This window comes from Ranitomeya imitator, chromosome 2 (genome assembly GCF_032444005.1).
Source record: "Ranitomeya imitator isolate aRanImi1 chromosome 2, aRanImi1.pri, whole genome shotgun sequence".
Classification (NCBI taxonomy): domain Eukaryota; kingdom Metazoa; phylum Chordata; class Amphibia; order Anura; family Dendrobatidae; genus Ranitomeya; species Ranitomeya imitator.
In genome coordinates, this window is record NC_091283.1 from 238,069,017 (window position 1) to 238,091,906 (window position 22,890).

At 47.7% G+C, this 22,890-nt stretch overlaps 2 protein-coding genes across 5 annotated transcripts in view; both read right to left on the reverse strand.

Annotated features, from left to right (window-relative positions):
• The window catches only part of LOC138662827 (oocyte zinc finger protein XlCOF22-like), a 95,924-nt gene extending 76,310 nt beyond the window's left edge, over window positions 1-19,614 (reverse strand). For all 4 annotated transcript variants that reach the window (XM_069748799.1, XM_069748798.1, XM_069748797.1 and 1 more), the window contains exon 1: window positions 19,492-19,614. The gene's annotated coding sequence lies outside the window, so the exon portion shown is untranslated. The remainder of the gene's footprint in view (window positions 1-19,491) is intronic.
• Window positions 249-19,148, reverse strand: LOC138662828 (uncharacterized). Its single transcript, XM_069748802.1, has 6 exons — window positions 17,908-19,148; window positions 2,936-2,995; window positions 2,783-2,857; window positions 2,456-2,651; window positions 2,138-2,300; window positions 249-1,272 (listed from the first exon to the last, which is right to left on the reverse strand). The coding sequence occupies exons 2-6, from the start codon at window positions 2,975-2,977 to the stop codon at window positions 1,086-1,088; spliced, it is 663 nt and encodes a 220-aa protein (XP_069604903.1). The 5' UTR covers window positions 2,978-2,995; window positions 17,908-19,148; the 3' UTR covers window positions 249-1,085.
• Window positions 19,615-22,890: the final 3,276 nt, after the last annotated feature.

Genomic DNA, 22,890 nt, shown 5'->3' on the forward strand with positions numbered 1-22,890 from the left:
CGTGACCATTGCTACCACCTCACTTGACCCATTACCTTCAAGTATGTTTAAAAATTGTAATATTTTTTATTCCTCTCTTTGTGTTTAACACCTCATAGTACAATGAGAGACACGCAAAAAAAGGAGATTAAAAAATTGATAAAATAGTGTCTGACATTGCAGATATGAGGTGTGAAAAACCAAAGATTTGTGTACACGGCGCACGGTGTGAGTTGCCGGCAACTAATAATTTTACAACAATAAAAATAAATTGAGTTTGCAACATAACTTTTTTATTGGGGGGGACACAAGAAAAAAAGGGGGATAGATTCTTAAGGGGTATCCACGTCGGCAATTAAGGGCGACTGATATCCACCGGTTTGGGAGTCGGTAGAGGAGGAGGAGGAGGAGGAACCGTACTCAAGAATGCTGAATGGTATCTCACACCACCCTGTGGCCGTCGGTGGTGAGATTGCCAATGCAGGAGGGGAGGGAGGAGGCACGACCAGTGTACGAGTGACTGTTGACTGGCTCTGGCTACTCCTGCTCTGGCTTGAACCCGGCCGAGAGCTCGGTGTTGGTATTGGAGCAGCCAGAGCCGCCGTAGCTGTCCGGGTTTTCCGTTTCTTCCTCTCTCCCTCTGGTTGTTCCTCTGCATGCCGTCTTCGTGAACTTGAGGGCCTGGCAGGAGCAGGACTCGGCGGCTCGGTGCGATGGTGTCGGTGGCGGAGTCCCTCAGCACCCGGACCTCGGTAGAGTTGCTCTGCAGCAGGACTAGGAGTCATGCTTGCCAGCGTTGGTACCACTGGCATTGTAGCCGCTGACTGCATGATCCTAGCCTGCTGCAGAGCACTCACATAGGCGTTGTTGCAGGCCTGCATCACCGAAATCTGGAGTGTAAGGTGTTCCACCATGCCCTTCGCAATGGCACTAAAAAAATGTTTCGCCGGCTTCATGAGCTCAGATTCCATTGATTCAAGGCGCCGGTCGATATTGGACAGAGCAGTGTCCATCCTATCTCCCAGCACCTTGAAACAATTTTGGAAAACCGTGCCCAAATGAAAATATTCGGGCATTAGCGGCCTGTCCGAGGCCCGCTGACGCTGTCAGGAATACCCGAAAGAAGTAGCGCCTGAGGCCTCGGTCAGGGGAACACCAGATGGACCGGCTGCCGGTTCTCCAGAAAGTGGTGCAAGCCTGCTATCGCTGTGGGATGGCTGTGACGGGTCAGATGGCGATTCATGAAGGACCGCTCCAGATAGCCGAACAGGTTCGAGGGTGCTGCTGTGTGTTCTGTGAAAACATAAGGAAAACATTAGTATACAAAATCTAACATTTCACATTCGCCACCTCCTGTGTAATATAAAGTTAACATTGCATCACACAACACTATAAAATAATTTAACATAATTGTAAAGGGTCACTTCCATCCCGTCAGTCTGTCTGTCCTTCACTCACGGTTATTCATTCGCTGATTGTTCTGGCCAGCTGCCTGTCATGGCTGACGCGACCAATCAGCGATGGGCACAGTCCTGAATAAAATGGCCGCTCCTTACTCCCCGCAGTGAATGCCTGTCGCCCGCATACTCCCCTCTGTCATAAACACTTACCGGCGGTAACGCACCGTGTTATGCCGCGGGCGCAATCCGTTGCCGCCGTTAAACCTTGATGTCACCAACTTTTTACTATTGACGCTATTGACTATGACTATTGACTATGCCGCATCAGTATTAAAAAATGTAAAAATTTTGATTTTAAAAATTACCATGCTATACTCACCCTCCGTAGGCGTTTGTGACGGCCGTCATGGTTTACGCTTATCGTCGGACCTGCCATGACATCATGTCATGTGACCGAGACGTCATCACAGGTCCTGCGATCAGACCAACCCTGGGAACGGAACCTGCCGTGGACTAGAAGGTCTCCCGTGGAAAACATTTTTTTTTTTTTAAATGTGACAAACCTGGATGGGGAATATACTACGCCACTATGAAATATTGTACGTGGCTGGGCAATATACTATGTGTCTCTGTGCTGTATACTATGTCACTGGGCAATATACTAAATGGCTGGGCAATATACTACGTGGCTGGACAATATACTACGTGAACATGTATGTTGTACAATACCCGATGTGTTTGAATAGGTAAATACTTACTCTCGGCGGCCAAGGATCAGTCTCAGGAACTGTAGAAGTCGTGTGTACTTATACGTTGATGTCCTTGCCGCAGCAGCACCACTTCGAGCCTGTTCCTTCTCCTTCCGCATGCCCCGATTGAAACGGTCCTTCATGGAACGCCATCTTATCTTCAATTTTTTGACTGTAAAAAAGCACAAAAAAAAGGTTAGAGATTTAACATTTTCAAATGATAACACAACCGTGTGCGATGCAACAAACTTGCAGGAGTTGATCACATCACACACGGCTGTGTTATCCTGGCCTGATGGGTCAGAGCGGTGTTTCAGCAATACTTACCAAAGTTTGCTTTGTCTGTGGATGAAGCGCTGTCAAAGCCATCCCACAGCGATTTGGCCACCTCAGCCCACATCCGCCTCACCATGACCTGGTCCGCGTGCCGGGTGTCACGGCTGTCCCACAACGGGCCTCGCTCCTGGATACTGGCGACCATGATATCAATGTCAATCGCCTCATCTTGGTCCCGTTGTGAAACCTATAATAATTGGAAAACATTAATGTTTGCAAGCTAAATACAAATATTTCCCCCCCCCCCCAAAAAAAAAAAAAAATATTTTTGAAATTAACCAAAAAAACATTCCTAATGTTGTTTGAAAAAATACTTACTCGCCGTCTTGCCACCACAGCTTGGCCCCGAGGTCGCTGCTCCTGCTGGTTCACTTCCTCCTCATTTGAAGAAGCCTGGAAAATATTTTAAAAAATGTAGTGTCACGTGTACAAATACAACAAATAATAAACAACAGTAGATCATGTACTCACCGGACTCCAATGCGTTGGTGTGTGGCTTGAGTCGGTGGCCATGGTTTAACAAGATAAATTCTGCAAGGAAACAGAGAAAAAATTATTACATTAAAGAATGCACAATACACAGCCACATAGAAGAAAATATCAAAAAATCCATACATAACATTACCACCACAACGAACAGTGCACAATGTCAACTGAACAAGCGCTGAGCAAACCACACCGCATTGAAAAAAAAAATTAATGGCAGAGACGACACAATGCCAGAGTATAGCAAAAACAGAATACAACAGTCCCAGAAAAGATAACAAAACAAAGAAACAACAGCCCCTATGTACAAATCAAAAAAAGACACATATATCTTTTTTTTTAAAAGAAATAATTTTTTTTCAAAAAGGCACAAGAAAAGGCAATCCATTATAAACCGCCATACTTTACAATTTTTTTAAAAAACAACAAAGCCAAGATAACGCCATACCGTTACATATAACCCCAGAAATACATCAGAACCTGATTAAAAAAAAACAACATTTCTATAAAAAAAAATCACAGTGGAACAACCGCATGCAATACAGAACAACCCAAAATACATTTAAAGCACCACAAATTCATAGAAAAAAAAACACCCAAAAAAAAAAGGGAAAAGAAAAGTCAATCCTGGATAGACCACCATACTTTACAATAAAACCAACAAGGCCGGAGACAATGAAACGCCATCATATAACGCCAGAAATACATCACAACTAGAATAAAAAAACACCAATTTCCATTAAACAACCACAGTATAGCCGGATTAAAGTGCAGAACAAACATTAAATTAAACATCCACAACTTGCAATATAAATTTTAAAAAATAAAACACAAAGAATGCGCAGATATATTCTATACTTACATCTCTTGAAAGCAGATGAGAGAGAGCTTGTCTGGTGTGTGTCCAATGCTGCAGCCAACTGACAAACAATGCATCAACCTTTATTTTATATCTGGGTTGTTTTGTCACTGTCTAGACTCCGTCTAGACACTTATTTTGTTATTTTATTAAACGACGCATGCGTCGCACAACGCGCTACGACGCACGCACTTGCGTCCTCTGCGTTGTCAATTGGTTTCAATGGGATTCTTAACGCATTGAAGACGCAAGGGCGACGCATGCGTTTTTTTAAAAAAATTTGACGCTACAAAAATGCAACATGTAGCCAGGTGCGGCCAAACGACGCATGCGTCGGAAAACGCATGAAAACGCATACAACGCTTGTCCATGCGCCCCCAATGTTAAAGATAGGGGAGCATGACGCATGCGTCGATATGCGTCGACGACTCTGCGCCCAAAGGCGCAAATGTGAACGTAGCCTTACTAAGTTGCTACGAGTTAGAGGCCGTGAGAGGTGGGCACAAAATAGAGGCTACACATTAGAAGAACAGTGAGTCATTAGCCAGAAACACCAGAGAACACAGAGGAGAAAGAAAGAGAGAGCAGGCAGCAATGAGAAATATAGATAGCAAAGAGCACAGGGAGGGGTGCAGCGCCCATGAGATAGTGAAGAAAAGGAAAGGTAAAGTTGCTGTGAAGGACTCTAGTAAGTTGTTAACAGGTTTGGGGATGAAGAGTGATCCACTAGATTCTTCCCTTTGGGACTCAGCTCTAGCAGGGAGTATGGGATGGATTACGGATAATAAGTTATTAATACAGGTAAGGGCTTGGCCAGATGTAGCAAAGGAGTTAAAAAGAGAAGGAGGTTGGGTTAACATAGAAACACCGCAAGGGATGAGATTCAGACAGAAAGCAAAAATGCCTCCGCCATATCAACCCCATCTCACGGCTCCTGCCCTACCAGGTCTGGAAGGATGGGTGTGTGCGTGTGGACAGCAAAACCCCGACTGTCGTGAACAATGTTCTGCCTGCGGGAGACCGAGACCCTACGGGGCAACAGGACTTTATCCTGTCATCCACACTCAAACTAGTACACAAGACCCTGGGTACAATGTGACAGTAAAATCAATAGAAAGCCTAGGCACACCCAACACACTAGATGACGGAGAGTATCAACCCCCAACTTTCTAGACTATGGACGCAACCGGTGCTGCAGCTGCAGCAGCAACATTAACATCTACCCCCAAACGCCCAACTGCACCCATGACTACGACAACTGTCTCCCATTACAAACCATGGGGCCCAAAAAACCACATGACACTGGTCAAGGACGCCCCAGACCCATATGACTTACCCGGTTTTAGGAAGTTTTGCCCCCAGCAGTTCGCCCCCAGGTACACTTCGCCCCCGAACATTTCGCTCCCAGCATTTCGCCCCCAGGTTGTTTCGCCCCCGCACATTTCACTCCCGCACATTTCGCCCCCAGCAGTTCGCCCCCGGATGTTTCGCACCCAGCAGTTGGGCCCCCAGCAGTTCGCCCCCAGGTACACTTCGCCCCCGAACATTTCGCCCCCAGCATTTCGCCCCAGGTTGTTTCGCCCCCGCACATTTCGCCCCCGCACATTTCACCCCCAGTAGTTCACCCCCAGGTTGTTTCGCCCCAGCACATTTCGCCCCCAGCAGTTCGCCCCAGGATGTTTCGCACCCAGCAGTTCGCCCCCAGCAGTTCGCCCCCAGGTACACTTTGCCCCCGAACATTTTGCCCCCAGCATTTCGCCCCCAGGTTGCTTCGCCCCGCACATTTCGCCCCCGCACATTTCACCCCCAGCTGTTCGCCCCAGGATGTTTCGCCCCCAGCAGTTCGCCCCCGGATGTTTCGCTCCCAGCAGTTCGCCCCTGGATGTTTCACCCCCCGATGTTTCGCCCCCAGCAGTTCGCCCCCGGATGTTTTGCACCCAGCAGTTCGCCCCTGGATGTTTCGCCCCCAGCAGTTCGCCCCTGGATGTTTCACCCCCAGCAGTTCACCCCCGGATGTTTTGCCCCCAGCAGTTCGCCCCCAGATGTTTCGCACCCGGATGTTTTGCCCCCAGCACTTCACCCCGGGATGTTTCGCTCCCAGCTTTTTGCCCCCAGATGTTTAGGCCCAAAATTAGGCAGGGAATTTTGGCCTTGTGTTTTAGCCCTAAGACCTCTTTCACAGTCGCCACTTTCCCAAGTGCTAACCTCTGGAAAATCGCTAAGAAGATTGCCAATTTTGAATATACTAGATGGTGGCCCGATTCTAACGTATCGGGTATTCTAGAAGGCGCAGTCACGTGGTATATTGCACAGGTTATGTAGTATATTGGACAGTCCACGTAGTACATTGCACAGGCCACGTAGTATTTTGGACAGCGCACGTAGTAAATTGCACAGTCCACGTAGTAAATTGCACAGCGCACGTAGTAAATTGCACAGCGCACGTAGTATATTGGCCAGCCGATGTAGTATATTGCACTGTTCACGTAGTATATTGCACTGCCCACGTAGTCTAGGAATGTGGGACTATATTCGTGTTAAAAAAAAAAATAATAAAGATATACTCACCTCAGGCACGGGCCCTGAAGTCCTCGCGCCTCTCTGCAGTGCTGGCGGTGGCTTCCGGTCTGAGCGTAGGACCTGCGATGACATCGCGGTCACATGACCGTGACGTCATCGCAGGTCCTGGACGCATAGCATCATTCGGACCGGAAGGCACGGCGTGAGGCAGTCACCAGGGCAAGGACAACACAGGAGACACCACAACAGATTCTCACAGACGTCGTTTCAGGAGCCCATTCTAATGTTGCAGCACTTCTCCCAAGGAAAGCATCACTGAAGAGAACAATACGATTAGCAAGGCAACTTGGCAATATCCCAAGGTTACCTCAAACCCTTGATCAACTTGTTATCCCCCTGGAGTTCCAGGAGATCAGTATTGATGGTGTCCAGCAGCAGTTCCTTCTGCATGACTCTGGTAAGCTACTTAACCATTTAACATTGTATTAAAACAATTCCATTATGCATAATTATTGCAACATTTATTTTGAACAAATGTGAAAAATGCTAGACTATAAGGTGCTGATATAAAATACTATGTGATTTTTGCCTTCAAGGGAAACTTTGAGGGTAATATAATGTAGTGAGGCCTACTGATTCCAACTAGTGTTGGCCGATCACTGGAAAGATAGGATCAGATCGGGCTGATCATACCGAAAGATTGGAATTAATTCCGATCCAATCTCCAGAGCTAGATATATATATATATATATATATATATATATACTGTATATATATATATATATATATATATATATATATATATATATATATATATATATATATATATATATATATATATACATATATGCACACTGTACGCCCGAACAGTGTGTGTGTATATGGGTAATGGTGGTCTGGCACTTTTGGAACTTTATAATGCAATAAAGGATTTGTATAGGACTTCAGCAGCGCGGAGGTCTTTCTTCATGGATGCATGTTAAGTACGGGCAGAAGCCAACCCCTGCTCTAGCAGCACACTGAGTCCTCAGCAACAATCTCAGTTGAGCCACTCTTCTTCCAGCTTTCTTGCATATATATAACTAGCTATTGAACCCCGGGTGGCGAGCATTTATATTGGTATATGGTCTCCATCCTGGTATGTGCTGCTCCATCCTGTGTCCCCATCCTGTCATGTGCTGCTCCATCCTGCGTCCCCATCCTGTCATGTGCTGCTCCATCCTGCGTCCCCATCCTGTCATGTGCTGCACCCATCCTGCGTCCCATCCTGTCATGTGCTGCACCCATCCTGCGTCCCCATCCTGTCATGTGCTGCACCCATCCTGTGCCCCCATCCTGTCATGTGTTGCTCCCATCCTGCGCCCCCGTCCTGTCATGTGCTGCTCCCATCCTGCGCCCCCGTCCTGTCATGTGCTGCTCCCATCCTGCGCCCCTATTCTGTCATGTGCTGCTCCCATCCTGCACCCCCGTTCTGTCATGTGCTGCCCTATTCTGTCATGTGCTGCTCCCATCCTGCGCCCCCGTTCTGTCATGTACTGCTCCCATCCTGCGCCACCGTTCTTTAATTTGCTGCTCCCATCCATATGCCCCATACACTGCTCCATAAAGGTTTATGGCCCCCATAAAATGCTCCATAGTATATGCCCCGTACACTGCTCCATAAAGGTTGATGACCTTCATAAGATGCTCCATAGTATATGCCCCCGTACACTGCTCCATAAAGGTTTATGGCTCCCATAAGATGCTCCATAGTGTATGCCCCGTACGCTGTTCCATAAAGGTTTATGGCCCCCATAAGATGCTCCATGGTATATGCCCCCGTACACTGCTCCATTATGGTTTATGGCCCCATAAGATGCTCCATAGTATATGCCCCGTACACTGCTCCATTATGGTTTATGGCCCCCATAAGATGCTCCATAGTGTATGCCCCATACACTGCTCCATTATGGTTTATGGCCCCCATAAGATGCTCCATACTATATGCCCCGTACACTGCTCCATTATGGTTTATGGCCCCCTTAACATGCTCCATTCTATATGCCCCCGTACACTGCTCCATTATGGTTGATGGCCCCCTTAACATGCTCCATTCTATATGCCCCTGTACACTGCTCCATTATCGTTGATGGCCCCCTTAACATGCTCCATTCTATATGCCCCCGTACACTGCTCCATTATGGTTGATGGCCCCCTTAACATGCTCCATTCTATATGCCCCCGTATGCTGCTGCTGCTGCAATATAAAAAAAAAAAAAAACATACTCACCTATGGTCGCTGGGCGCCGAGTGCTGGGGGCCTGAGCAGGCGGGGACACCGGCGCGCTGTGGGGGTCAGGTGCCGGTATCGCCGCCAGCTCAGGCCCCCCAGCACTTACTATATTCACCTGTCCTCCGTTCCACCGCTGAGCGCCGCCATCTTCTCGGCCTGTGACTGTTCAGTCAGAGGGCGGCGCCGGCGCGCATTAAGCGCGTCATCGCGCCCTCTGAACTGAAGGTCACAGGCCGAGGACCGGGAAGATGGCGGCGCTCAGCGGTGGAACGGAGGACAGGTGAATATAGGCGATACTCACCCTCCTGGCGGTCCCTGCTTCTCTGTTGGAGATCGCGGTGTGCGTTCAGTGTGAACGCATACCGCGATCTCCCGGGAGCGTCACTCTGTGAGGCCCAGACTGCGTCGGCGCTTGCGCAGTCTATAAAGGCTTCGGACAGAGTGACGCTCCCAGCGTTATATTATAGATGGCCCCAAGCTGCGCTGTTAAAAAATAAAAAAACCCGGTGTCCAGCGCTGTCTCCGAAATCCCAACGCTATGCATTCTGGGTTGTGCATCACCACCTCTGCACATGTGCCGGGCTGTTCTGTGACGTGATGTGGTGCTTTCCCAGGACCATCTAGTGAGCGGTCCTGGGATCACTCTCCATTGTAGTTATAGTACGGTAGGCACAGAGGCGGCGATGCGCCGCCCGGATTTCGGGATTCCCTGCACTGCTGGGCTAGGAGCCGGAGCCAGTACTGGACACTGGAGCAAAAGGTGAGTAACTGGGTTTGTTCATCTTTTAACAGCGCAGCCTGGAGCCATTTACTAAAGCTAAATATGCCCACACGCTGTACACCCGTACAGTGTGTGTGTGTGTGTGTGTGTGTGTGTATGTGTATATATATATATATATATATATATATATATATATATATATATATATATATATATATATATAATACGCACACTGTTCGGGCGTGTATGCCCGGACAGTGTTTTCAGATTACGGTGGATTCCGATTTCTAATTCAGATCATCATCATGATCTGGCTACAAATCGGATCGTAATTTATAATAACAATCAGCCTGAAAATCGTAATAAATTACGATCTTCAGTGATCGGATCGGCCAACACTAATCTATATATATGAGGCATTGTGATTACTCGCTAATCCCGCCCCCTGCACAGTAGCTCCACCCCCCACATCACCACACACAATCCCGCCCCCACACCCCATTACCACACACAATCCCGCTCCCCACAACATTACCACACAAAATCCCGCCCCCCACCACATCACCACACACAATCCCGCCCCCCACCACATCACCACACATAATCCCGCCCACCACATCACCACACATAATCCCACACGCCCATCACATCACCACACATAATCCTGCCCACCCACCACATCACCACATATAATCCCGCACTACCACATTACCACACATAATCCCGCCCCCCACCACCACACACATAATCCCACATCACCACCACATCACCACAGATAATCCCGCCCCCCACCACAACACCACACATAATCCCGCCCTCCACCACCACACATAATCCCACATCACCACACATAATCCCACCCGCCCACATCACCACAGATAATCCCGCCCCCCACCACATTACCAAACACAATCCCACCCCCCACCATATTACCACACACAATCCCGCCCCAACACATCACCACAGATAATCGCGCCCCCCACAACATTACCACACATAATCCCGCCCCCCACCACATTACCACAAATAATCCCACCTCCAACACATCACCACACGTAATCCCGCCCCCCAACACATTACCACACGTAATCCCACCCCCCACCACCACACATAATCCCGCTTCCCACCACATTACCACACATAATCTCGCCACATTACCACACATAATCCCGCCCCCCACCACATTACCACACATAATCCCGCCCCCCACCACATCACCACATATAATCCCGCCCCCACCACATCACCACACATAATCCCGCCCCCCACCACATTACCACAGATAATCCCGCCCCCACCACATTACCACACATAATCCCACCCCCACATTACCACACATAATCCCGCCACCCCACCACATTACCACATAATCCCGCCCCCACCACATTACCACACATAATCCCACCCCCCACCACATTACCACACATAATCCCGCCCCACCACATTACTACAGATAATCCTGCCCCTACCACATTACCACACATAATCCCCCCCACATTACCACACGAGGCTCCGTCCTCACACATTACCACACGAGGCTCCGTCCCCACACATTTCCACACGAGGCTCCGTCCTCACACATTACCACACGAGGCTCCGTCCTCACACATTACCACACAAGGCTCCTTCCTCACACATTACCACACGAGGCTCCTTCCCCACACATTACCACCCGAGGCTCCGTCCTCACACATTACCACACGAGGCTCCGTCCCCACATAGTACCCCACGAGGCTCCGTCCCCACACATTACCACACGAGGCTCCATCCCCACACATTACCACACGAGGCTCCATCCGCACACATTACCACACGAGGCTCCGTCCCCACACATTACCACACGAGGCTCCGTCCTCACACCATACCACCCGTTAATTTACCACCTGCGTAAGCGCTATTGAATGTTGTCATTATTTACTTTAGTTTAATAACCAGCAGCGTTAATTAGATAGCAATGAGCGTGCCGAGCGTTAGCTGGCTGGAAACACCTAGTTCCAAATATGCAGCATTGTACTGGCCATATACCTGTCCTGGATGCTGCCCCAGAGTTCAGCCTCGCCTGTCTTTGGCATGCATGAGCTGAACTGCCATCGCTGGCTGATTCCTCGGCTCTCGCAGTTCAGTCCTGCAGATCCGTGGACAGGTCGGGCTGAACTCCGGAGATCAGGTGAGATACGCCTGGATTTGCAGAGGTGTTTTGCCTGCTGCTTGAAAGCACTTTTTAAGCACTTTGCAAGCGCTTTGGCAGAACGCTTCTGCAAATAGGGGATGTAGCCAAGCTCTGCTATGGGCGTGGCCATGCCCTGCTATGGCCTAAACCGAGCGTATTTCCCGTGGTTTGCAGGCATTTTTTGGGAGGTTTCCTTCTTGCCCATTCCCTTGAATGGGCGAGTTAAGCACAGGATCCGCCGGAAAATAGCTTTGAAGCTATTTTCCGGTGGGGCGTTTTCTGGCCCCAGCCGGAATCCGCCCGTAACCCGCACCATAGACGGGAAAGGGCGGGTTTCAGGCAGGAAACACAGCCCGGAATATGCCTGTAAATCCAGCTTGCCTGGATAAAGCCTGAGGCCTCGTGCCCACTGACAGAAGGGGATTGCGTAGCGGCATCTCCGCAGCGGCTGTAATTGCGGTAGCAATTGCAGATCCCACAAGAATCTATTTGCGCTTGCAATTGTGGCCACTATTGTGGTACCCTAATTCTGTATCAAAATCTTCACTTAACTCTATGGATTTAGGTGCAGGTTTTAGTACAGGATTTCAGCCCCTTGTCTGAATGGCTGGAATTTTCTTTGTATAATGGCAGCATACATTGACATTTATTTTTTGCAAACAACATTTTTTCATCAGCATTTGGATGGGATTTACACATTAATGCTGCATATGACCCCAGCCTAATGGACCATTCAGTTATGCCTTAGGCCAAAAGCACACTGGTTCTTTTACTGGCGTTTTTTGCGTCCTGCACAATCCTCTCAATGAGACAGCATAGGCAGCGCGGACGTCACGAACGTCCATGCTGCCCACCCAACGACTAGCGCGCCCATCCGCCTGAATGGAACGCCCCATTCAGGCGGGCGGCCCGCCCAGTCGTTCATTCAGACGTCCAGCCGCACGCCGCGTCTGGATGCGGCTGTCAACTAGACGGCCGTTCAGCATGGCGGCGATCGGCCGTGCTGAATGGCCGTTAGTTGAAGGGTCTAAAGGTACCCTAAAAATGTGACCTATTTCAAGTTTGGAAGTAATTTTAATTTTAAACAAAAATATATCATTTTCCACTGGGACAATATATGTTGTAAAAAACTATTGGTTGGCCCCTTCACACTAGATTTTGCTTCAGTTTTTTATTATGAAATCAGAAAATCTGGAGCAAAATGTGCATTTTAAGGGTATGTGCGGTTTTCACTGCGGATTTTCATGCGGTTTCTTCTGCGGATTTTCAACTGCACTTTCCTATTGGTGCATGTTGAAAACCGCTGCGGAATCCGCAGAAAGAATTGACATGCTGCGAAAAATAATCCGCTGCGTTTTTCCACATCATGTGCACAGCGGTTTTTTTTCCCCATAGGTTTACATGGTACTGTAAACTTAGGGAAAACTGCTGCGGATCCGCAGCGTCAAATCCGCTGCGTGTGCACGCAGCCTTAATGTGAGATATGAACAGAGGCTTCTGAGTAGGATTTTTCTTTTGTGAATTTATCCCAAAATTCTCTGTTTGCTGCTTGTTACACTTTTTCTGTTATTTCCTCTACTAATACTTTCATTTTAAATTAGGAAATGGACACAGCCGTATGTTGATATTTGGAACAAGAGACAATCTCCATCTACTGGCACAAAGTAAAGAGTGGTTTGCTGATGGCATGTTTTTCACTACACCAGCCTTGTTTAAGCAACTTTACACAATCCATGTAGTCCACAGCGGCCTTGTTGTTCCGCTAGTGTACACCTTGCTGACAGACAAGAGCCGTTCTACATACCAGAGGTTGCTGCAAGAGCTGAAGAACTTGCAGCCTGGACTGCAGCCAGAAAACCTGATGTTGGATTTTGAACTAGCTGTAAAACAGGCATTTGAAAGTGAATTCCCCAACCTTGTGAAGACTGGTTGCTTTTTCTACCTATCACAGTCGGTTTGGCGTAAAGTGCAAAATGAAGGACTCAAGATGCAATACCAAGGTGACCATGTATTTGCCCATTGGATACGCATGATACCTGCCCTGGCTTTTCTACCACAACAGAATGTTGTGCAATCATTTGAAGAATTGGTGGAAGATCCTGACTTTCCACAAGAAGCAATACCTATTGCCAACTATTTTGAAGACAGCTATATCGGTCGAATGAATCGCAGAGGACGTCAAGCACCTTTGATTCCAGTTCAATTCTGGAATGTGTATGAGCGAACATTGAATGATCAACAGCGAACAAATAATGATGTCGAAGGATGGCACCGTAGCTTTTGAGAAACATGTGGTACTCTTCCAAAATATATACCGGTTCATTAACCCCTTAATCCCATATGACGTACTATCCCGTCAAGGTGACCTGGGACTTAATTCCTAGTGACAGGATAGTATGTCATGGGGGGGAGCGCGGCCGATCGCGGCCGGGTGTCAGCTGACTATCGCAGCTGATATCTGGCACTATGTGCCAGGAGTGGTCACGGACCGCCCCCGGCACATTAACCCCCGGCACGCTGCGATCAAACATGATCGCAGTGTACCGGCGGTACAGGGAAGCATCGCGCAGGGAGGGGGCTCCCTGCGGGCTTCCCTGAGACGATTGGTCTTTTACACCTTGTACCGAGCATCTTCTGCCTGCAGTCCCCGGATCCAAAATGGCCACGGGGCTACATCTGGGTCCTGCAAGGAGTACTTCCGGGTCCACAGCAGGCACTGGTAAGCCTGCACGGCTGTTTGTCAGATCGCCGATCTGACAGAGTGCTGTGCAAACTGTCAGATCGGCGATCTGTGATGTCCCCCCCTGGGACAAAGTAAAAAAGTTAAAAAAAACAATTTCCACATGTGTAAAAAAAAAAAAAAATCCTAAATAAAGAAAAAAAAATATATTATTCCCATAAATACATTTCTTTATCTAAAAAAAACCCCAAAACAATAAAAGTACACATATTTAGTATCGCCGCGTCCGTAATGACCCAACCTATAAAACTGTCCCACTAGTTAACCCCTTCAGTGAACACCGTAAGAAAAAACGAGGCAAAAAACAACGCTTTATTATCATACCGCCAAACAAAAAGTAGAATAACACACGATCAAAAAGACGGATATAAATAACCATGGTACCGCTGAAAACGTCATCTTGTCCCGCAAAAAACGAGCCACCATACAGCATCATAAGCAAAAAATAAAAAAGTTATAGTCCTCAGAATAAAGCGATGCCAAAATAATTATTTTTTCTATAAAATAGCTTTCATCGTATAAAAGCACCAAAACATAAAAAAATGATATAAATGAGATATCGTTGTAATCGTACTGACCCGTCGAATAAAACTGCTTTATCAATTTTACCAAACGCGTAACGGTATAAACGCCTCCCCCAAAAGAAATTCATGAATAGCTGGTTTTTGGTCATTCTGCCTCACAAAAATCGGAATAAAAAGTGATCAAAAACTGTCACGTGTCCGAAAATGTTACCAATAAAAACGTCAACTCACATTACTCTGTGGACCAAAATATGAAAAAATTATAGGTCTCAAAATGTGGAGACGCAAAAACTTTTTTGCTATAAAAAAGCGTCTTTTCGTGTGTGACAGCTGCCAATCATAAAAATCCGATATAAAAAACGCTATAAAAGTAAATCAAACCCCCTTCATCACCCCCTTAGTTAGGGAAAAATAATAAAATTAAAAAAATGTATTTATTTCTATTTTCCCATTAGGGCTAGGGTTAGGGTTAGGGCTAGGGTTAGGGTTAGGGCTAGGGTTAGGGTTGGGGCTAGGGTTGGAGCTAAAGTTAGGGTTAGGGTTGGGGCTAAAGTTAGGGTTAGGGCTAAAATTAGGGTTAGGGTTGGGGCAAAAGTTAGGGTTAGGGTTGGGGCTAAAGTTAGGGTTAGGGTTGGGGCTAAAGTTAGGGTTAGGGTTTGGATTACATTTACGGTTGGGATTAGGGTTGGGATTAGAATTAGGGGTGTGTCAGGGTTAGGGTTACCGTTGGGATTAGGGTTAGGGGTGTTTTTGGATTATGGTTTCAGGTAGAATTGGGGAGTTTCCACTGTTTAGGCACATCAGGGGCTCTCCAAACGCGACATGGCGTCCGATCTCAAATCCAGCCAATTCTGCGTTGAAAAAGTAAAACAGTGCTCCTTCCCTTCCGAGCTCTCCCGTGCGCCCAAACAGGGGTTTATCCCAACATATGGGGTATCAGCGTACTCGGGACAAATTGCACAACAACATTTGGGGTCCAAGTTCTCTTGTTATCCTTGGGAAAATAAAAATTTGGGGTGCTAAATATCATTTTTGTGGGAAAAATAAGATTTTTTTATTTTCACGGCTCTGCGATGTAAACTGTAGTGAAACACTTGGGGGTTCAAAGTTCTCACAACACATCTAAATAAGTTCCTTGGGAGGTCTAGTTTCCAATATGGGGTCACTTGTGGGGGGTTTGTACTGTTTGGGTACATCAGGGGCTCTGCAAATGCAACGTGATGCCTGCAGACCAATCCATCTAAGTCTGTATTCCAAATGGCGCTCCTTCCTTTCCGAGCTCTGTCATGCGCCCAAACAGTGGTCCCCCCCCCCCCCACACATGTGGTATCAGCGTACTCAGGACAAATTGGACAACTTTTGGGGTCCAATTTATCCTGTTACCCTTGTGAAAATACAAAACTGGGGCTAAAAAATCATTTTTGTGAAAAAAAAAAAAATAATTTTTATTTTCACGGTTCTGCTTTATAAAGGGGAGTGAAACACTTGGGGGTTCAAAGCTCTCAAAACACATCTAGATAAGTTCCTTAGGGGGTCTACTTTCCAAAATGGCATCCCATCTTAATTCCAGTCAATTTTGCATTGAAAAGTAAAATGGTGCTCCTTCACTTCCGAGCTCTGCTATGCGCCCAAACAGTGGTTTACCCCCACATATGGGATATCGTCGTACTCAGGACAAATTGCAAAACAACTTTTGTGGTGTAATTTCTTCTCATGCCCTTGGAAAAATAAAAAATTGGGGGCGAAAAGATCATTTTTGTGAAAAAATATGATTTTTTATTTTTACGGCTCTGCATTATAAACTTCTGTGAAGCACTTGGTGGGTCAAAATGCTCACCACACATCTAGATAAGTTCCTTAGGGGGTCTACTTTCCAAAATGGTGTCACTTGTGGGGGGTTTCAATGTTTAGGAACATCAGGGGCTCTCCAAACGCAACATGGCGTCTCATCTCAATTCCAGTCAATTTTGCATTGAAAAGTCAAATGGCGCTCCTTTCCTTCCGAGCTCTGCCATGCGCCCAAACAGTGGTTTACCCCCACATATGGGGTATCAGCGTACTCAGGACAAATTGTACAACAACTTTGGGGGTCCATTTTCTCCTGTTAGCCTTGGTAAAATAAAACAAATTGGAGCTTAAATAAATTTTGTGTGAAAAAAGTTAAATGTTCATTTTTATTTAAACATTCCAAAAATTCCTGTGAAACACCTGAAGGGTTAATAAACTTCTTGAATGTGGTTTTAAGCACCTTGAGGGGTGCAGTTTTTAGAATGGTGTCACACTTGGTTATTTCCTATCATATAGACCCCTCAAAATGACTTCAAATGAAATGTGGTCCCTAAAAAAAAAATGGTGTTGTAAAAATGAGAAATTGCTGATCAACTTTTAACCCTTATAACTCCCTAACAAAAAAAAATTTTGGTTCCAAAATTGTGCTGATGTAAAGTAGACATGTGGGAAATGTTACTTATTAAGTATTTTGCATGACATAACTCTGTGATTTAAGGGCATAAAAATTCAAAGTTGAAAAATTTGGAAATTTTCAAAATTTTCGCCAAATTTCCGTTTTTTTCTCAAATAAACACAAGTTATATCGAATAAGTTTTACCACTAACATGAAGTACAATATCTTATGAGAAAACAGCGTCAGAATCGCCAAGATCCGTTGAAGCGTTCCAGAGTTATAACCTCATAAAGGGACAGTTGTCAGAATTGTAAAAATTGGCCCGGTCATTAACGTGCAAACCACCCTCGAGGCTTAAAGGGTTAACTGTCTGAAACATCAACAAGAGCTCCATAGTTTTGAACTTATTCAGATAATAGCAGGAAATCCCATCGCTGCAAGAAACAAAAAGTTTGCTGCAATTTCGGCAAGGGTTAAACGTATCGTGCAAGATTTCAATAATAGAAGCTTGATGGATTATCTGAGAGGCATTGCCTACAGCTTTAAATTTAGTTCATGGTCACATATTGTATGTTTTGAGAGCAGTGTTTTTAGCTGTAAAATAATTCAAGCATTATAACCTGTAATTTGTATTTTCTCTTTTTCTCTAATCCTTCCCCTCTATACCTTTTTATGTTTCTTGTTAAAACAGTTTTGATATATACAGTTAAAGCATAACTCTACAAAAAACATGTTATGTTATAGTACCTGTGCCCATGATATTCATTTCCAAAGGAGACCTTCCAGCAGCTTCACTTCTGTGTGAAAAGTCTCATCCAAGTTAAAGCTCCATGTGCTGCAGGATTTCAGTGGTTGTTAAGGAGGTTGTTTCTCCATAGTAGCAGTACTTGTGGATGGATTCTAGAGGGCATGGCTGCACAGGAGCATGCAACTAACAATATATTCCCCATGATGTGTAATGGGCTGCTGGTTTACAGCCCTCTGCAAAGCCCCCCATGTGTTCCATCCCGTAACGGCTCTACACAGGCAGAGGGGGAGCCCTCCTCTTGTCCAGGACAGAGCACATGAGCGGAGGGTGAAGGGGAGCTTTCCAGAGGGCTGTGAACAAGCAGCCCTGAATGTATCATAGGGAGCCAGGATCCGTTCTGCTACCAAGGGGGCATGACCTCCTTAGTAACCAATGAACATCCGGGGGCAAACTGCTGGGTGTGAAACATCCGGGGGCAAACTGCTGGGGGCGAAACATCCGGGGGCAAACTGCTGGGGGCGAAACATCCGGGGGCAAACTGCTGGGGGCGAAACATCCGGGGGCAAACTGCTGGGGGCGAAACATCTGGGGGCAAACTGCTGGGGGCGAAACATCCGGGGGCGAAATGTGCGGGGGCGAAACAACCTGGGAGCGAAATATCCGGGGGCGAAGCATCCGTGGGCGAACTGCTGGGTGCGAAACATCTGGGGGCGAACTGCTGGGGGCGAAACATCCGGGGCGAACTGCTGGGGGTGAAACATCCGGGGGCGAAACATCCAGGGGCGAACTGCTGGGGGCGAAATGTGCGGGTGCGAAATGTGCGGGTGCAAAATGTTTGGGGGCGAAGTGTACCTGGGGGTGAACTGCTGGGGACGAAATGCTGGGGGCGAACTGCTGGGGGCGAAACTTCCAACTCCCATTCATAGCAGGGCTCATACCACAGCTTAGGCAGAAGGTCCAGGCAGCTAAGCCCGACTGGAGAATATGTCAGATAGAGGAATTGGTGCGGGTGACAAAAGGGGTGGAATTAGATCAGAAGACAAAGCCAATACAGATACATTATGCTTCCAATGACGTTCAGAGGCACAGGACAAATTCTACCAGAAGGGACCGACGACAGATGGAGTGCTATAACTGTGGGAAAAGGGGACACATCAGCCATCAGTGCAGGGCACCCAGGAAAGAGACTCAGCCCAAGACGGATGCCCCAACTCAGAACCCACAATAGGAAACAGGCAACCCCGTAGCCATCTACCCCCTTAGGGCACGCACACACCCACGCCCACAAGGGGTAGTCCCAGTACATCCCCTAGATGGTAGAAAAATCCCATTCCTGGTGGATACGGGGTCAGCCAAAACAGTAATCCGCCAGGAACATGTCAAATCATCAGACATATCAGACGATACCCTCTACACTCAAGGTTTTGAGGGACTGATCCAAGAATGCAAATTGACTAAACCACTGCCCCTCCGTTTAGTTGACCACACCTGTCTTGCAAGGCTGCTGATCAGTGACAAGTCACCTGTTAATCTGCTAGGTTCTGACGTACTACAGGCAATACAAGCACACATCATGTACGCACCTGATGGTACAGTTAAGTTGATGGCTGGGATTCCTGAATCCAAACTGTGTAAAGTACTGGCGTGCCTGCATGTGACAGACTCCCTATCCCCACCTGAAGCAGATGATTCACTAGCACAGGTCCCAGACGTGCTGGGGGCAAAGTCCAAAACTGATATCGGACTTATGTCAGATCCTCCGCTAATGATTAACTTGAAGCCAGGAGCAAAACCACCTTAAGTTAGACAGTACCCTTTAAGTGCTGCTCAGGAAGAAGCAATAGGGAAGAATATCACAGATCTAATTGCTTCTGGGCCATAAAACCTACAAAGTCTGTAGCGAACACTCCCTTTTTTCCAGTAAAGAAAAAGGGTAGGAAAGGGGAGCCGGTAACCTACAGAATGGTCCATGACCTTAGGGCCATAAATGCAGTCACTGAATTACAACAGTGGTACCAAACCCACATACCATCATGTCACAAATCCCGACAACGGCAGCTTGCTTCACCTGCATTGACCTCGCATATGCCTACTTCTCTGTGCCGCTACACCAGGACTGTCAATATCTTTTTGCTTTCACTTTCAGGGGCCAGCAGTATACGTGGATGGTGCTGCCCAGAAGCGTAGCTACTGGGGGGGGCAAAGGGGGCCATCGCCCCGGGCCCTGTCACCTGAAGGGGCCCACCGCGAGCCAGGGCCACTGCTGTGCCAAGGCAGAACACCGCATAGGAGCAGAGCAGTATAATGTCCGCTCCTATCTGACAGAGACTCTGCAGGCTGCTAGCACAGTGGCGGCTGCAGTCTCCCTCCTGTCTGACCTGATCATGAAGCTTTTCCCTGGCTGCAGTTTTTCTTCACTCTGTGCATGCTGGGATTAGCTCAGCCACGCTGGGTCCTAGTGCCCGCACCTTGCATTTCACCTAGACACTTCCTGGTCCTGCCTGCAGTGCACACTATATCAGTAAGGCTACGTTCACACTAGCGTTGCGCCGCCCTGCGTCGGCGACGCAACGCGCGATGCACGAAAAAACGCGTGCAAAAACGCGCGCGTTTTGCGACGCGTGCATCGTTTTTTGACCAAAATCGGACGCACAGAAAATGCAACTTGTTGCATTTTCTTGCGTCCGACGCTAGCGTCGGAAACGACGCAAGTGTCAAAAAACGCCACCCTAAAAACGCACGCGTCCCCTATGTTAAACATAGTGAACGTAGCCTAAGTGGGGATGGAACTGATTAGGTTTATTAAATTCAGGTATGTCACTGTGAGACCGTTGGGGTATTGTGGGGGCTGAAAGTGAGTGAGGGGGGACAGGGTACTGGGGGTTGAATGTAAGACTATGGGGGTATTGTGGGGGAGGGGAGACAGGACACTGGGGGGTGAATGTGAGACCATGGGGGTATTGTGGGGGAGGGGAGACAGGACACTGGGGGGTGAATGTGAGACCATTGGGGTATTGTAGGGGAGGGGAGACAGGACACTGGGGGGTGAATGTGAGACCATGGGGGTATTGTGGGGGAGGGGAGACAGGACACCGGGGGTGAATGTGAGACCATGGGGGTATTGTGGGGGAGGGGAGACAGGACACTGGGGGGTGAATGTGAGAACATGGGAGTATTGTGGGGGAGGGGAGACAGGACACTGGGGGGTGAATGTGAGACCATGGGGGTATTGTGGGGGAGGGGAGACAGGACACTGGGGGGTGAATGTGAAACCATGGGGGTATTGTGGGGGAGGGGAGACAGGACACTGGGGGGTGAATGTGAGACCATTTGGGGGTTGTGAGGGCAGAAGGTGGGTGCGGGGGGACAGGGCACTGAGGGGGTGGATGTGAGATGATGGGGTATTGGGGCTGAAGTGGGGGAGGGGGGACAGGTCACTGGGGGCTGGCTATTATAATGTTTTGTTATGATATTATATGTACTCCATCATGTAATATCTGCTGTCTGGGGAGGCTGGAGATGGGGGGGTAGGGGGCTTTTGATACGTACCACCTGGCTCTTTTATGAGTATTAATATAAGGAGCCCGCACACAGTAACCAAGAGCTGCATCACATTTACGGCACCACTCCAGCATTATTTTTTATTTCACTGCTGGAGCGGTGCTGAATATCCGCGTCCCCTGTCCCCCTGTCTGATACTCATCTTCTGGCATCTTCATCTGTTTTTGTCTCTGCTCAGCTCCGTCTCCTGCAGTTTGTGGCCTGTCTGAGGCTCCAGTGTTTCCTCGAGCGGCACAGAGGTCACTAATCAGTGTGAGTCTGTGGGAGCCTCGTTCTGGCCTCTTCCTCACTCTCAGGCTATGTGCACACGGTGCGGATTGGCCGCTGCGGATTCACAGTAGTTTTCCATCTGGTGTACAGTGCCATGTAAACCTATGGAAAACCAAATCCACAGTGCACATGATGCGGAAAATACCACGCGGAAACGCTGCGTTGTATTTTCCACAGCATGTCAATTCTTTTTGCGGATTCCGCAGCGTTTTACACCTGCTCCTGTATAGGATTCCGCAGGTGGTAAAACGCAGGTGAAATCTGCACAAAAAACACAGGAAATCCTCGGTAAATCCGCAACAAGTGCACATAGCCTCAGTCTTACATTGAGCGCTTAGTCCAAAGAGAAACAAAAGACCAGCGCTCCATCCGGATGTAGTATTCCAACGTGCAAACTTTATTGAGCCATGTAACAGCGACGTTTCGACCCGGAGGTCTTTATCAAGCATACCTAAACATGCAGTGGAGCGGCCTTAAATAGCGTGGATGCCACACATTGCACCAATCACCATCAGGTCAGCCCCCTGTCACATAATGTCACATATAAATAACAAAACACATATCAAATACATATTATCTAAAAGTCCACCACCGCAGATACAAACACCATAGAGGAAACATGGAAAAGATCTATATTCAATACAGTACATACGCTGTTTACCATTACATCCACCAATAAGATGGATGCATCAGACGTTGCTATAGAGATGTAAACCAATCGCAGATAAAACAAACTCCACCAATACCTAACTGTTGTAAACGGCGCCTAAAATCACAGATAGCCTATCAGATAGTCCCGGTTATACAAGTATACACTCAACCACCAACCGGCCACCCTGTAACATGCTGAACCACCCACGTCATATCCCGTTCTAATCTCCACAGCTCACCAAGCCGATCACCGGAGCCGGCGATATCAGCGTCATCAAAGTTACACGCATGCGTACATCCTGCAGCTAGAACACATCTCAGGAAGCAGGGGAACCAACCAGCGGAAGTAACCGCCCACCACTACAGTCACATGACTTGAGGGAAACTTGTATCCAAGGCAACATAAACAAAAACACTCCTAGGCTGCCTAATCCAGCGCAACCCAGTCGAGCGTCCTCTATGTAGCCCCCGCATGAGAGAGAGTACCCGCAGCCGGCACT